A 17,935-nucleotide genomic window follows, 5' to 3' on the forward strand; every position below is an offset into this window, starting at 1 on the left:
TGTAATAGACAGATTCAATTACTTGGCAACTGTTGTACATCTAACATGAACCCCCTTTTTCATATTTATGCATCATTATGACAACTTTTTTCTATTTAGATGGCGAAATGAAGATTTAAAGAAAAATGACACTGAATTGGCGGCAAAATTTAAATCGAGGCAGGTTACTGACAAATTAGTTGTTACAAGGGTGTCAACAGTCTCATTTAAATGCAATATTTTGTAAATTCTATGGTCGTTATAACGATCTAATTTGCAAATACCTGTTATTAGGTCGACTGCTGTCTGATATGTTTCATACCGATTCTTAGGCCGTTCCTTACACTCTGGTTTTGACTACGGATTATTCCGTTTACAGAATCGAAATATAGGGCTCACGTTGGGTGTGACTGGTCAACAGGGGATGCTACTCCTCCTATGCACCTGATCCCACCTTTGGTATGTACAGCTGTCCGTGTTTGCTCTACTCCTTTATCTCATATTGATCACTCTTCATTATTTTCATTTCTTCATGTCAAATTCAGAAAATTGAGGATGATATGAAAGATCATGCTATATATAGAAAGGAAATATGTGATGAAACACTTCATTGTGTGTCGATTGTTCAGTCTTGTATGGCGAGGGGTACTTCAGAAAAAACAAAAGACATTTCAAAAATTGCAAGCGGTGGAGGAATGACATAAACATTTCATTTGTTTACCGATCTTGAATCTCGTATTTTGATCTGGTATACGAAATCATCTGTAGTGAAAATTAGTATACAAAGAGTGACCGAAACGGGAAGTTGATGACAGAAAAGCACATGTACATACACACACATTTTATTAGTGTTTCAGTCACATGTATATCCATCGTATGAATAGAAATAAGGACATTCTGTATTTCAGAACGGATGAAGAACATTCACCAGGATAAATAAAATTATCATCATAAATGGCTGGATTAAAATACACAATAACATTCATTACTGGTAAGTTTGTATTTCTGTGATAAATAAGATCAAGATGATTCTACGAGATTCGTGTTTATATGATGGATTTATCAATTGTAGGATACATTACAACTACTTTTGATATAAAACTACATAGGTATGTGATGCTTAAGTTGTAAAAGATAACAAAATTCAAATTTCTACAGATTCAGAAATAATCAAATGAAGTTTTTTCTCGCGGTGATACTTTCGTTGTAAGAAAGAAAAATAAGTAACTTATATTCATATTCTTCTAAAGTAGGAATTTTACTTTTAAAACAATAAAAATCTATACACAGTTTTTATATGCAATTTATCAAAACAAATAAAGAACAAATGCATCGCCAAAATATGCCTAACGTATCGTCATATTAACTTAAATTAACATATAATCAATCACACATGCAAATTAATCCTCGGCTGATGTGACCGGTCGACAGGGGATGCTTACTTTCCCTAGGTACCTGACCCACCTCTGGTATATCCAAGGGTCTGTGTTTTCCAACTCTTACTTTTGTATTCCTAATAGTTGTTATGATATTGATCACTCTTCGCTATCTTCACCTTTTCTTTCTTTAATTTGTGGAAATGACTTAATGACACAATTCAATTGATGTACGAAAGGCGAAGATAACAAACAGTGATCAATCTCATAACTCCTACAAGCAATACAAAATAGATAGTTGGGCAAACATGGACCCCTGAACACACCAGAGGTGGGATCAGGTACCTGGGAGGAGTACGCATCCCCTGTCGACCGGTCACACCCGCCGTGAGCCCTATATCCTAATCAGGTAAACGGAGTTATCCGCAGTCAAAATCAGTGTGCCAAGAATGGTTTAACAATCGGTATGAAACACGTCAGACAACATTTGACATTTTATTTTTGTACCAAAACTGGTTATTTGTACATATAACAAATGTTTGATATCTCGAAGAATAATCCGAGAGGCACCAACCAATCTGTTAGACTCAATGTCCATTGTAGACTCCGCAGAGTGATAACGTATTATACAGGGCGACATCTATCGTGTGGTTATTGTTTATACTTAAATTAACATATAATCAATCATACATGCAAATTAATAATCGGCGGGTGTGACCGGTCGACAGGGAATGCTTACTCCTCCTAGGCACCTGATCCCACCTCTGGTGTGTCCAGGGGTCCGTGTTTGCCCAACTATCTATTTTGTATTGCTTGTAGGAGTTATGAGATTGATCACTGTTCGTTATCTTCACCTTGCATTCATGGAACAACAACAATCCTCGGGGAAAGAGTATCCACCAGCAGAAATACGTGTTGAATCCTTAAATAAAACAGTAAAGATAACGAATGTTGATCAATCTAGTATCCAATGAGTAAATCTTCACAGATGATTTAACAAATGTTTATTTATTTGTAGTTATCTGTTGGGGGTCAGTCGTATCCATAAATGCCAATTGGAGAAACGCGATGGAGATCTGTGTATTAGGACATCAACAGCCTTCATCTGAGGACAATGCTACAAAGAATGGTTCTTGGGTGGGCAAAGTGAAATATTCGTTCCCTTGGGGTAAACAAACTTTTATACTTATTTCACATTCTTTGGTATATGAGTACTTTAGCAGAAACTGTCAGATGTTGATTGTAGTTGTAATTAAAAGATTTATATAGTGCCCTATCAACATTAGTTCTCTAAAGTGCTTAACAAATGTTAGAGAAAAGATCATATAAAATCGATGTGCATATACATGTGAATAATATATTCATAATGTCAGAATTAAAATGCATAAATATTATTATTAATATATAGCGCCTAATGTACATGTAATGATATGATTACCCTAATAACATATAAAACAATTTAAAACAACCCTTGGGAATAATGAAATACATAGAAAGGACATAAGTATAATAACAAACTACAGTTCAAATAGCAACTGAAGGACTTTCTGTGCGGGTGTTTTGGTTGTTCGTTTTTTTTAATGAACCCTTTTCATTTTTCGTGGTTCAGGGTATCTCTTTGTATTGATTGTGTCATTTGTGTTCTTAACATTTCAATAAATTTTTTTCAACTTTTTAACAAAAAGTTAAATACTTTACATCATACTCAAATCTATCACTGTCAGTTGTAGGAAACAATAGTTTGATGTCATGTGTAAGAAATACTAAGTCGTACATGATAAAAAAAAAGTTCTACGTACGATTTTTTTTTACATTGATACGCTTTCGTAATATCACTATATTTTATAATTTGCAATACTGTAAACATATAGATACTGAGCTACATGTGTAATTTTGAAGCACATGAAATTACCCATAATATTCAAAAATATCTACCTATGTCCTACTGCAGAGAAAAATCTGTCTAACGGGAGAATATAAACGTTGACAGGGAATGTGAGTCAATGTACCCAGCCAAGAATCCATATAACTAGTACTATAATGATCTAAATCCTTCCCACCTAAAACTTTATTTCAATACTTAAAAGGTCATTTTCAAAGGGTGGTATTACACGTTTCATGTTAATTTCCCTAAAGGTGTTGCATGAAAGATCGATAAAATAAAGTTATAGTAAATATGAGGTCTTATGTGACCCAGTAAACCCCGTAAGTACCCACAGAACTTACCCGGGCATTGCGCTGTTAGTCTTTTCCTTAGTATCGGTACTATAGTTCTTTATGAATGACTTCTACCTGTCTATCGCTCTAGCTCTCATCCAAAAGTACCTCTCAGCGGGAACTGTCATCGGGGTACCGAAAGTCGTCTACCAAACAGGTCGTACTGGGGAAGACTTCCCAGATACTAGAAAGTTATTCAAATAAATGATAACACCATTTGGAATGTATGTTTTGATTCAAAAAAATTTTTAAATAAGTTTAAAAGACGTGTGCCCAGGGGTCCGTGTTTGCCCAACTATCTATTTTGTATTGCTTGTAGGAGTTATGAGATTGATCACTGTTCGTTATTTTCACCTTGTATTGACAAAAATAACCAAAATATTTTGAGTTTCAATCAAGCAATAAGCGATTTTTATGACTTTTTAGCGTTGAAATAGAGAGATATCCCCGAATTTCAGAAAGACTGCCTCCGTGAATCAAAATAAATTTAGCATGAACATGTTCTTCGAGTTTGGGGTTTTTTAACTTTCGCTTTAAAATTTTGTTTCACGAGGACTTTTTTGTAAATTTATAAAAAATGAAAACAGCACCGATATTATTTTCAACTTCACCCGTACGTTAATTTCCCTTTGTAAAGTGTGGTCTACCGCGTAGTTCAGTGGGTAACGTCGTCAACTTTTATATGTGAAGATGCTTCCTTTTTTTAAAACGATCGGGTTCGAATCCCTCACGAACACAATTTTTTCGTATTACGTTTTCCTTCTAGATTTGTTCTTAATTGAAACATGCTTCTAGTTTTTATAAATGTTTCATGTCAAATCCCTGTTTATTATAATGTGCCAAGTTTGAAATAAGCTTCCAACATGGACACTATTATGCCAGCACTTTTGCAGATAGTATAACCCAGGGTCATGTACAAGACGGTGCGCTGTCTTTATTATGCACTTAATGAGGTAAAAGACTGAAACAAACAAGAGAAGTAATAAATGGACGGCTAATTACAAATATCGATGTACATAACGGTTAAAGGTATTACGTGAGTATTCTAAAGTAATAAGCATAGTTGTTTTGACAATACTAAATTACAAGTACACAGATAAATTGTATTTAAAAAACTAAGAAATATTACATAATGAAAATATTTAGAATTTGAATTTGATTTTATCATAAACTTGCTTCCATAGAAAAAATAGTTAAGCTCTTACATATTGTAAATTAAACATATGACACCAATGGCACTCCATAGAAATTATTCAGAAATATGTTACTTCTATAAATGCATGATATACAAAACTCGAAAACCAAAATAGATAAATCAGTATTCAAAATACTAAGAGAATCATATATTGAAATGCAAAAGACTAATTACACTGTGTGCCAGCTCTAAGTAGACAAAAAGAATGATTGGAACAATCGACAATGCATTGCATGAACACACTCACAGGTAAACAGGAAATACATGTTCGTAGATTAACTCTAAACGGTTTGAAGATAAGACAATATCATAAGGAAAGATAATTCATTATCAAAAACTATATCAACAAATAACGATAACTCTTCACAGACACTGTTTAGCTAGTGAACAGGACTCGCAACAAACACGCCGAATACAGCTCGCAATACCTGTGTTTTCATAATCAAGGTTGTTGACGATAAGTTATATGTTTTTCTAAATGAAAGTTATTGACGAAGCATAGTGCCTTTTACGAAAAACCGTTGTGAACTTTGCAAAGATTTGGAAGAATTTTTTAAGGCCAAACAAGGTAAATAACCGTTAAACTATTTGAATGAAGAAGATGATATGTATTCCAGAAGCAAATTGATATGGTGAATCGATTTTTACAGGTACATGCATGTACTTCGAATTATGTTGAACTTTAGTAATGCGTATCAAACTTCCCATATTTTGTTTTGTGTTCAGAGTCATGTACAATTGACATCTGTTGGATGTAGAAAATGATACATACGAGTATAAGAGCTTTTAGATTGCAGTAGTAGAGAACATTAAATATTTGATACACTCGTAACATGTAACCGTATGTAGTGCATCTGATACTCCGAAGAAAAAAGACAATTCAATTATCACGAAATTAAAAATTATGTTTAGACTACATGTATAATGTATTGACACATAAAATGTATTGGGTTTGTCCTTAGTACTGGGGAATCCTACAGGTATTTAAAGGAAAAGACAACCCAAAATATTTTTACATGATAAATGATAGGATTAATCATATGATAAAGATTTTTCATACAATTCTGTTGATATATGGGCTAAATAAGTTTCAGTACTAATTTGAAAACGTCAAAAATTGAAATTCCCACGATCTATAGAGGCTGCCATCAAGACCACAAAAATCAATAATTTTGACGTCACACCGTCTGTTTCGCTTTTGATGAGATACTAAGATCATCCACAGGTGCTTGGGTACACCCCCTACGAATAAGTTACATGAGTTGATTTAATTATTTTTTTTCTTGAAAATATTTCTAATGCATGTCAACAACATCTTGCATACCCATCAAGTCCAAAATAATTCAAAATAAGCCCTTTAAAAATACCGTCACTGGTTATTATAACAGAACTTACGATAACCAGTGAGGGTAATTTTTTTTAAAAGGGCTTATTTTGAATTACATGTATTTTGGACTTTATGGGTATTCAAGACGTTGACATGCATTAGAAATATTTTCAACAAAAAATTAATTAAATCAACTCGTGTAGCTTATTCGGAGGGGGGTGTCCTCAACCCAAGCACCTGTGAGACCATCAAAGTTGTGCATGTGGTAGAATTTACGAATAAATAGGCTGATGCCTTCCTGGCAAGCAGTTAATTACACTAATGCGAAGGGGAGATGTGAAAAACGTTTGTCTGTTTTGGGGGGTTTTTTTATTCGAAATTACCGATTCAACTAAGTCATTTGAAAAGAAAAGACTACGTAAAATGTGGATCCATCCTTTGCGTAATGACAAGTTGAGGTTCAAGACATTTGTATGAAGAATGTTTACCGTCTGTCTTGTCTGCGACTCGACTGAACGTCTTCATTTCTCAATTTCGTCTTGCGAAAGAACGGGCTCAAATCCATACAGCTCCAAACTTAACTGTTCGTGTTTACAGTGCTGCTGATGAAATAAAGCGGAATAGACGATGTGACATCATAAATTAAACTTCATTGGTTACTCTCTTAGCAGCGTGTAATTTAAAATACATGATAGATTAATATTGATTTATTTGTTAATCAAGGATTTTTGTTGTTAAAGACTGTCGATTACGATATCAGTAAATAATACTTTATTCATAAAAGCAAATACTGTATATGGTTAGGGTTGCCTTTCCCTTTAAATCGCAAATACGCAATAAGATGAAGGTCAGTTCTACGTCACGAGTGCTGACACGGAGCTCCGATTAGGAAAAGTTACCGCTTTTGTGCAACACCTTCTTTTTGTTAATATGTCTGTGTTGTGAAAAGAAATCACAAATATTATGAAATAAGAAAAAAACTTAGCTAACAGTCTGCCTTTTGTTCTTCAGAGACCTCCCCCAAAATAAATAATCCCTTCCAAAAATTGAAGGTTCTCTGATGCATCTAAAGATTTTAAGTGAATATATACAGCAAGTACATGTAGTGCATCATTTGAATATTCTGTTAAAATGAATTTCTGATGCATGTAATCAGGGTAAATAAATCTGGATAAATATTTCTGTTTTTAAGGTACCGGGATTTTGCAGATACAGACGGTCAACAAAAATAATACATGTTCAGGTAAAATGAATTGAGTTCAGTTGAAATCGTGAAAGAAAAGAAAATTCATTTTAAGAACTGTCCCTGAATACAGTCGTGTGTTTAGAATATAAATGCGGTCTTTTCTTCTTAGATTGTGATGCCCAGGGAAATCAGTGCGAATTTTGTAATAATCGTATCCAGCTAAATGGTAGTGTTGCAATCCTTGAAGTTCTAAGAAATTTGAAGTCCGGAAGACATTATATACTTGCAGAGTTTGGAAAACAATCTTTAAGTGGTAAATACATATTCCGTTGATACATATAAATAATAAGTATTAAAGCATGTCTGTCTCACTTTCAATAGCGTGTAGCTGACTAACTAGGTCATAATTATATGTTTCATTCACACAGGACTACCTCCACCCACACAGTGTATGGTACACAGAGGCGCTTCACATACCGAATATTTCTCTTGCAATGAAAAGTATGATGATGGATGCCATGAATCGGGTACGATAACTACTTTACCGTCTCCTCCTCACACCCACCAGCAGATCCTAACACTACGCGCAACTATCTAGTACATGTGTGCAGAATGAGCATATAGATCACAAAATTCTAACAAATAACTTACAAATCCACATACTACATCAACTAGACAACTATAAACCACAATCTCTATATGTCTGTCTAATAAAACCCCGACGATGTGTAAAATTACCTTTCACTTTACATGTCAAATACCGGTATACACAAATTACTGTTATTACATTGAGTCATGTAAGAAAAACAAATATCCAGTCACATTTGTGGGACCAACAAATATGAAGTTTATGTTAATATATCAATCAAATCGTTGGCAAATGTGGGGTCCATTATGGGTGCTTTGATGTCATATGTAAGAAGTACTAAGTATATACCATGTAGAACAATACAGTTACTAAGAATTGTGCCAATTTCTTATTAACGGCGGGTGTAACCGGTCTACAGTGGGTGCTTACTCCTCCTACGCATCTGATCCCACCTATGGTGTGTCCAGGGGTCCGTGTTTTCCCAACTCTCTATTTTGTATTCCTTATAGGAGTTAGGAGGTTGATCACTGTTCGTTATCTACACCTTCGTCATCTTCACCTCTCCAACAACTCTCTGTAATGTTGTCTTTTATCTTGCAGGTGAAAATTCCAGTACTTATATCACCATTTCTTTTGATATGCATTGTAATGGTACAACACAAGCAGACATGGATTTTGTGAAATATGCCCCTGAAGAAAGCACTGGTGTCGAAAACGGTAAATGATAGTGAAATAGCCTGTTTCTGTAGATATTACTTAAATTTGAGCCTCTTTTGTGTGTTATGCAACGAATCAACTTACTATACTAACCTCAATGGATAGAAAAACATACTAACCTAAATAACTGCTTACATATCGATTTTTGGGCCACTCCTCTAACGACTTGTTTTTGTAAATGTTTAACGTTTACAAATGATTGACCGTTGTTAAATGTTTGTTAAGGCATACTACATTGTTGAATCCCTTATTCGTGTACTCAATTGTGAGACCATATTTTACCTATAAAGAAATGGTTTCAATTATCGAGACAAGATTTCGGATATTATAGGATTTCATCACGTGACTAATTGTATTTTACATTCCAAGGAAAGTTTGAAATTACTATAGCATTTTTAAAATATTGTTAATCATTGAGTAGTTTACCAACAGGTCTATCCAAAGGGTAATAAATTCATTTAGTAATGAGAGACATTATTTGTCGAAATGCGCATCTTGTGCATCAGAAATGGTACCGTATAAGTTTTACATAATGTTTCTCAATCAATGAGAGTCGACTTATTTACATGAAAGTAGGATATAAAGATAATGGCGATCCTCTTCTTCCAGCCCAAGTAAAAGTAATTGATCGCATGATGTTTGTAGGGTATGTACTGCGTTCTTTCAAACCGACAGAGAAGAAAAATCGGAATCTTTCTCATTGCAGTTTCCGGTCTATGAGTATGTGTTTAGGAGTTCTGATAGCCGTAGTTTGTTGACAAAATCGGTATTCTAATCTACATTTGGTTCACATGCTTCTGACACAAATATGAACTCTGATAACTAAAATTCGAGGTTCATCTCAGGTGAAAATTGCGTCTCTGTTGATGCGAAGATGGTGATTTTAGCAACTGGCTTTATGAAATATATATATGCAAACTTCAAATCATTTGTTAGAAATGAAAAGATGAAGATAACGAACACTGATCAATCTCATAACTTCTATTACAAATACAAAATTAAGAGTTGGTCAAACACAGATCCCTGGATCAGAGGTGAGATCAGGTGCTTAGGAGAAGTAAGTATCCCCTGCTGACCGGTCACACCCGCCGTGACCCCTATATCTTGATCAGATAAACGTAGTAATCCGTACTCAAATTCAGTGTGCCAAGAACGGCCTAAGAATTGGTATGAAACACGTCAGACAGCATTTGACCCAATGATAGGTTGTATTTGTAAACTAAATCGTTATAATAACCATATAATTTGCAAAATTCTAACTGTTCAAACTCCTGTAGCATTTGTTTTGAAGAAGTAACAGTCTATGATGTTAAAAGCTATTCTCTTTAATTCATCGTGAAATTTATTTTTGAAAAGTCGTACATTTTGATGTTATTGATTTGAGAAGAGTTTTACTAAACGTTCTCTGAAATGTGGTGAGTCACAAACCATTAAGTTGAAAAGCTGATATAAATTAAGTAAAAATATGTTTACACTTAAAACATCAACATGCCAGAAGAGAAATAATTACATTGTTGTCGATCTCGAGAAGTTGAAAAATAAACTGTCGATTGCCCCTCGGACTCGGATGCTTCTTTTCCCCGTTTTTCGTATGTCCGTCTTTATGTAAAAACTTTTGCCTTTGCCAAAACATTTCAATGCAAGGTGAAGATAACGAAGAGTGATCAATCTCATAACTCCCACAAGCAATACAAAATAGATAGTTGGGCAAACACGGACCCCTGGAAGGCGACAAAGCTTTCATTTCTAGCATGGAGAGTTTTCCTTGAAACAAGACATCTCTAACTTCTTGACCTCATGCCCTTGACCTTGGTTTTGACATGCTCTTGAAATAACTTTAACCTTGGTCAATTTTTAACGTTTAGTGCTAAGGCTTTCATCACATGAAAGGTGAAGATAACGAACAGTTATCAATCTCATAACTCATATAAGCAATACAAAATAGATAGTTGGGCAAACACGGACCCTGGACACACCAGAGATGGGATCAGGTGCCTAGGAGGAGTAAGTATCCCCTGTCGACCGGACGTGTGTATTCCTTGTGACAAGACCTTTCTTCGGGTGCCAAAGTTATTGACATCGTAATTTTGAGCTTGGGGTTTCACCTACTTTTGTTAATTTTAACCTTGGTCATCATCAACTTTACTACAATACGGGGGCATCAGTTTTTATGCTTTTTTAAACATTCAGTATTACTACAAATCATCGTCAATATACAGAAGTGAAGTAATGCAATTTTCATCTCGTTCGCCAACGAGAAATACTATTTTATCAAACGGAAATACGCCAAAAATAATATATGTATTGTTGTCTGTTGTTTTCTTCAATTGAAACCGTCTCCTTTAGTGCATGTGTTTTATATCAACGAGCACATTAGAGAATGTGATTTACTATATGTATGTATCAATTGAATCAAGTCGCTTTTCATTTGCCGAAAGGAACTCGGTAGAAAATACCACCATTCTTATTTCAGATATGAAAGAAAAGATACGTCAATTATTCTGCAATATATACCGATTATGTCATCAAAAGAACATCAGAACAGTGATGCACATTTATGAAGTTATACAAGAAAAACAAATATATGAGTTTAAAATATCATACTTATTTAGATCATATCGGTTACATATCTTTGACCTGACTGGAAGTTGTGCATAAAGGATATTTGAAATTCAACAAGAAATCAGTCCGAGATCGATACATATGTAAACAAACATGGCGATGCACAGACAAGTTAAACCTCTTCCACGTATGTGTAGCTTTCTTGAACTGCGTATTCAGAGCAGATCAGATAATTACATCACATCAATATCAAACTAAATACTTGAAACAGCTTTCAAAATAGTAAACCCTACACCATCATTTCGTGAGCTAAAACATCAGAGGCTGTCGTGACGTCATGAAATGACCTACTTCCTAGCTGACTTTTTCTAAAAACTTCCTGTTTTTGTGGGTCAGGTGCGAATTCAGACGAAATTGCTCCCGGTGGTCAGAGAGAGAGAGAGAGAGAGAGAGAGAGAGAGAGAGAGAGAGAGAGAGAGATCAACTATTGAATTGATCAATTGGTTATTTAAGAAATAAAAGAACGACAAAGACCAGTTCTGAAAATAATTTTTCTCGGTGTCCTGATTAACAGTTTGATCAAAGATTTACAAATCGTGAAAGAGGAAATGCTAATGAATATCTTTAACTATTGAGAGCAAGCAAGTAAAGAAAATTTCAAAATCCTGCATATTCCTGATTATACGTTGTGTATTGTCAAATGCAAATTTATTCATATCTTTTTATAGTTTAATTATTTTTCACGATTCATATTGAAACAAATTAAACTTTATCCTGTTTGGGACATCTAAAAATCCAAATATCCTGTATTGAACCTCAGTTTACTGGACCATTAAACCGCCAGTCCTTGCTCTCAGTAGGGACGGAGCAGTCCAGCGAGAATTATGCATTCACCTTCTCTGTACTGACTACATATATTAAAGTATTTATGATGTACCTGCTAACATACCTGTAGGATTTCATAGCAAGTTAAAGCCAGTATGCTGTAAACCATTACCATTCTTCTGCTTCTCTGAGGTGAGTAATAGATAATCATTTTAAAGAGGTTCACATCTGAGATTTGGAATAATGTCTTTGGAAAATGTATTTTTTATTTCTACATTGAAGGATAACTAGAAAATCAAAAAGAATTTTGGGGGTCGCAACGCTTGTTATGGAGGTACATTATTCTGAACATGACCTTTTTGCACTTAAAATTTATTCAATTTGACTTGATATGTCGTTGGTGTCAACACAACATAAGCAATACAAATCAATCATTACATAAAATACATATAGAACCTTATAACTCTACAGATTAAATATTTTTATAATAGTGATGCAATAATCGAGATAGCAATATTCCATTACCACCTGCATATGGTGTTTATATACCTCAACTGATTCGATATGCAAGAGCTTGTTTTGGGTATAGTCAGTTTTTAAATCGAGGTAAGCTACTGACAAACAAGTTGATGGTACAGGGATTTCAACAGTCTCGATTGAAGTCAGCATTTCGCAAATTCTATGGTCGTTATAACGATCTAGTTCGTCAATACAACCTCGCATTGGGTCAAATGCTGTCTGACGTGTTTCATACCGATTGTTAAGCCGTTCTTGGCACACTGATTTTGACTGCGGATAACTCCGTTTACCTGATCAGGATATGGGGCTCACGGCGGGTGTGACCGGTCAACAGGGGATGCTTACTCCTCCTAGGCACCTGATCCCACCTCTGGTGTGTCCAGGGGTCCGTGTTTGCCCAACTATCTATTTTATATTGCTTGTAGGAGTTATGAGATTGATCACTGTTCGTTATCTTCACCTTGCATCAAATAGTCCGTATTAATTTTGATACACCCTGTAGGTCGGGTCTACGTGACTTTAGGGGCTAGATTGTACAAGTTAATTTGTATGCACTATGTCACACTCGGTACTCCCTGTGATCCAACCCATTCACTACACTTTTTCCAACCGAAGCAGCAACGTGGTTCTTGTATTTGAGGCGGAAACCAAGCATGTGGCCGAATTTTTTCTCCCCTTTTTTGGATTTATTCCCTACACATAGCTTCTTGACAATTATACCTGCATTAGGAATGCCACCTAAAAAACGAGCAGCGACCCAGAGACCCCCAGGGGGTTGGGATGAAACGTAATCGTCGGACAACAGCTCAACTCCAGGAACGAAGTCCAAATCACACGGCCACCTCTTGGACGGATCGACTAGCCCCTGCAGAGGGGCAGCCACAGCCCCCTGAGGAGATCCTCGATTCCCAATGGATAATACACAGGATAACCCGGGTGAGTTTTTCAATTTTTTGTTCGACCAAGTGGCCTATTTACCCCTATCTTGTCAAATTACATCTAGATACGATGATATCGGCAGTCATGTCCCGCTTAAACTCAAGCAAACAATATGGGAAGGGGATTTATTGATCTGTCTGTCTTACTCAAATCAGCTCCGGAATTGGATCAATTTTGAATCCCACGGAGATGTGCAACTTGTCAATGGCAAGCTATGCGTAGTCAAGCGCCAACTTACCTCCTTTTTGAGCATAAAAAGTGGACATCATCCTTCATGATTTACATGAGCATCGTACTTCAACATAGTCAAACGGTCTAAGCAATGCTTAAGTACATGCGAGATATAAGGCTTGCAGCTAATCGTTCACAAAACTGGCAAAAGTATGACGAGCAATTCCGACTCCGTAAGGCCTCCAACCCTGCTATGTCTTGGGGCAATATTCACAGCGAATTCTGGTTGATTTACATAAACAACCAATCATTTCTCTCATCCCTAGAAGGTATGAAGCAGTCTATAGGCGTCTCAATATATCAGACTTCCTATATCGTACCAATTATTTGTTAAAATCTTTCATGCATTAACATCAGTATGTCGCTCGCCTATTTATACCCCCCATTACTTATATATTGTTCTTTTCATGCGGATGGCACTCCTACGACACGTTTTCAGTACCTAGAAGATATTGGCATTTTGCCCATAGTTGCATGATAAAAAATCATGGCTAACTAGGTTAGAAGTCTGTACATAGGACACGACCCTGTCATCAAGGCTACTGAGATTGAGTTGTTCCGAACAGATGGCACTCATCTGTATGTCGGTCCTGGGAAATCAATTATTTCTCAACAATATTCAAGCGGCCTTGGAATATTTTTTTTTTTATTTTGCATTTTTTTTCAAACGTCAAGGTTTTTCTTACCCGCCGCACAAGTAATTTAATATTTCGTGCTTCCTGCTGTTTGTCAATTGTGCGTTTACTGTAATTTTTGTGCAACTCCAGGTTCAAGTACTGTGGTTTAATGACTTATTCTTATCCATGTAACTCTTTACTGTATTTTGATTTTCACTCAGTTTTTGATCCTACAAGTTTTTTTTGTTTTGTTTTTTGTTTTTGTTTTTTTTGTGGGGGACATTGTTCCAATGTATGTTGCCGAACTGGGGAGTCGGTAGTGGTATGTGATGACTGTTTCTGCTCCAAAACCTGGTTGTTTCCCCCACCTGCTTCTAAAACAGGGGGCAATTTACAGTACTAAGTCGTACAAGTTAAAACAAGTAAACTAATAGTGGGGCCACCACCGGGGACGGTTGGGGCCATATCCACCTTACTTCAGTGAGGGGATGCTACAGTCTGATGCATATTAGGGGCTTATGTCCAACATGATAATGTACATACCAGGTAGCACTGCAGGAGACAGGGTGAGAAGGGCGGGTCTCGCTTACCTCTTTAGAACGCTGTCGTCCGTTCAGGTCTGGACACTGAATATTTTACTCCCCCCCCCCCCCAGTGTACCCCTTACAAGTTAAGTTAAACTGGCGCACTGGACGACTCCCCAGTTACCCCAGAAAATTTTCACATACGGCCGATATTGTCCAATTCAGTATAACCCGAATGTGTCATTGCTGTTATATGAATAAATTGGTAAACGTTGCTTCTGTCTGTTATTTACTGCAATGAGTCATGGACTGTTATTACAGCTATTTTTTTTTTTTTTGGTTTTGGTTTTGGTTTTTATCTATCAGGCGGATTCTTTAATTAATGACCTCTTTGTTCTTGATATACGAAAAACTTCATGTCAAAATTGAGAGTTTAAAAGGACATATTAGGAGTCGTATCAATTTCTAAAATTTTCGAGAACAAATTTTTTAATTTTTTGCGAAATATTTAATTTTTATACAAAATTTCAAGTAAATTAGTTTAAAAAATTTAATAATCAGTGTTCTGTTTTTGGAAAAATATATCAACCAGGTTGATAAATTACAACAGTTGAACTTGTTCCAAGTCTCAACTACATGTATCATAAATCATAAAAATAGAATAAAACTGAAATAACGTATAGTAATATAAGAATAGACGATACATTGGATGAAACAGCAACTGTAATATCATGTAGATTTAGAACTTTTTGATTAATGAATCATTCCGCCACAAAATATAATCCCAACCAAATCCTTTCAAACTTTGAAATGACACCAAATTTTTCAACTGAATAGGGCTCGGTAATAGATGCGTAATATATCTGCACCAATGGGATCAGTATTGAACCAGTAAATACTTAATTGTAGCATCCTGCTCAATTGTGCTCGAAAGCTCAGGAGCTAACTTAAAGACCCAACTTTAAGTTAACACCCCCGAATTGTTAGTCGTCTCTCAATCAAACATTTAACAATAGATCTCAGGTGGAGTGACATCTGTGGACTGTGGTATGGAGGGATCCCAGAGAGGTGTTTAATAACAATAACGACCAGTACCTACTACCATTCTTTAGATCTTGAGGAAGCCCTGTATTCTAGAGTTTTGATAGCATTGACCTGTCCACAACTGCTATTTTCTCGTGATTCAATTGTTTTTAAAAACACCCCTGAACAACGCAATTTTGATATAATGTAGAACTTATACGGTACCAAATTTGATGTACCAGATGCGCATTTCGACAAATAATGTCTCTTCAGTGATGCTCAACCGAAATGTTTGAAATCCGAAATAACTATGCTGCTTTAGAGCTAAATATAGCCAAAAACAGCGTGCCAAAAAAGTGGAACCAAATTCGTCCAAGGCTAAGAGCTCTGCATGAGGGAGATAATCCTTAATTTTGAAATGAATAGTAATTTCACCCTCTATACACATGCATTATAAATTACACAATCAGAAATAAAACAATAATTTGCCCATTCATTTCTAAAACTTGTAACTTATTGAAATAATTTATATTATCAATCTATATTTCTATATTTATAAAAAAGTATTCATTGAGCAAATGACTGAAAGGAAAAGAGAGACAGAAGGATGGTGTAGACTGTGTGTCATTTCGCCATAGGGATACAAATATTATACAAACACTATGACTACAGAAGCACTACAGACGGCCCTGTGACCCTTCATGTGTACATCAAAAGTATACACAGCACCCTGATCTCTTGGCTAGGTAAATTTCAGGTAGATAACAATGACTATAGATGAACTCCGCCCACATTCAGAGATCCGTAAAGAAACCGTACGGTATTTTATTTGGGTCTTTAAACGTATTTTCTTTGTTGAAATGGTTCTAAAGCTTCCAAGTACCGTTATTTGTACTTTATGCTTCAAAAGGTGTATGTTTAATGCTGGTTTAATTTTTGTATGAACACATGTACGTTAGTGCTGACGTGCAGCATATATGCCATAATTATTATGGGTAGTTCTTTGAAAGTATTGTGTAAAATGTCGTCTATGTAATATATGATATAAAGTAACATATATTCTATTACATTATATAGTGTCCATGGAGAATTTAAAGTAAGAATTCAACCTGACAACTTGTATGTGTATATATATTTAGTGTATATTTAGTATGCACTTTACTTTGGTAAGTCCTAGCATACAGCTTGTACCAACAAGTACAATTGTAGTAACTAACATTTCAGCAGTTGAAGAGCATGAATATTGATGTGGTGTGTGTCCACGTATACTCTCAATAAATCAGCCAGCAGGAGAGTTGACATCAGTATCAAGGACGGATGCCAAATCTAGGGCATCATGTAGTACCGCAAAACAGGAAAAAGAAACGAACTTCATGTATTTTCATTTCATGTTAACAAAAATAAATATGTGATATTGTTAATCTTGTTTTAGATATTCACATTCAAGCACAGTAATCCGTGACAATTGTTTGACCGTTCTTGGCACACTGATTCCGACTACGAATTGTTCCGTTTGCCTTGTTTGGATGTGGGGTTTACGGCGGGTGTGACCGGTCGACATGGGATGTTTATTCCTCTTACGCACCTAATCCCAACCCTGGTATATCCAGAGGTCCGTGTTTGCCCAACTCTCTGCTTTGTATTCCTCATAGGCGTTTTGAGATTAATCACTGTTTGTTTTCTTCACCTTTTCATTTATAAAGGATATCTTTCATTTCACAAGAAATCAGTAATTTGCATTCCAAGATCAATACACATCTAAACAAAAGTGTTGATATACATACAAGATGAATCTCTTCCCGAATGTGTAACTTAACTGGGCAGTTAAATCAGAGCAGAGGAGATAATTACATCAACATCAAACTAAATACTTTAAATGTGTTACAAAATAGTAGACCCTACACCTCATGATTGTATGATCATTGGGTCAATCTCATAACTCTTATAAACAATACAAAATAGGGAATTGGGCAAACACAAGCATTTCTTATCGACTGGCCACACCCACCGTGAACCCTATATCTTGATCAGGTAAACGGAGTCATCCGCAGTCAAAATCAGTGTGCCAAGAACGGCCTAACAATCGGTATGAAACACGTCAGACAGCAT

The 17,935-nt window shown here is 35.6% G+C and overlaps 1 protein-coding gene across 6 annotated transcripts in view; it reads left to right on the top strand.

The window, feature by feature from the left end:
- Nucleotides 1-769: 769 nt before the first annotated feature.
- The window catches only part of LOC125664568 (uncharacterized), a 60,976-nt gene continuing 43,810 nt past the window's right edge, over nucleotides 770-17,935 (top strand). The window contains exons 1-9 of one of the 6 annotated variants that reach the window (XM_056152817.1): nucleotides 808-970; nucleotides 2,374-2,523; nucleotides 7,287-7,337; nucleotides 7,450-7,593; nucleotides 7,709-7,807; nucleotides 8,470-8,586; nucleotides 12,104-12,165; nucleotides 13,222-13,428; nucleotides 17,054-17,240. In XM_056152817.1, coding sequence (XP_056008792.1) covers nucleotides 934-970; nucleotides 2,374-2,523; nucleotides 7,287-7,337; nucleotides 7,450-7,593; nucleotides 7,709-7,807; nucleotides 8,470-8,586; nucleotides 12,104-12,165; nucleotides 13,222-13,428; nucleotides 17,054-17,104 — 918 coding nt within the window. In that variant the 5' untranslated portion in view covers nucleotides 808-933 and the 3' untranslated portion in view covers nucleotides 17,105-17,240. Of the gene's footprint in view, nucleotides 971-2,373; nucleotides 2,524-7,286; nucleotides 7,338-7,449; nucleotides 7,594-7,708; nucleotides 7,808-8,469; nucleotides 8,587-12,103; nucleotides 12,166-13,221; nucleotides 13,429-17,050; nucleotides 17,241-17,935 lie in introns of those variants that run through there. The other 5 variants (XM_056152816.1, XM_056152813.1, XM_056152814.1 and 2 more) reach the window with 5 other exon arrangements.

Source organism: Ostrea edulis, chromosome 1, assembly GCF_947568905.1.
Source record: "Ostrea edulis chromosome 1, xbOstEdul1.1, whole genome shotgun sequence".
Taxonomy (NCBI): domain Eukaryota; kingdom Metazoa; phylum Mollusca; class Bivalvia; order Ostreida; family Ostreidae; genus Ostrea; species Ostrea edulis.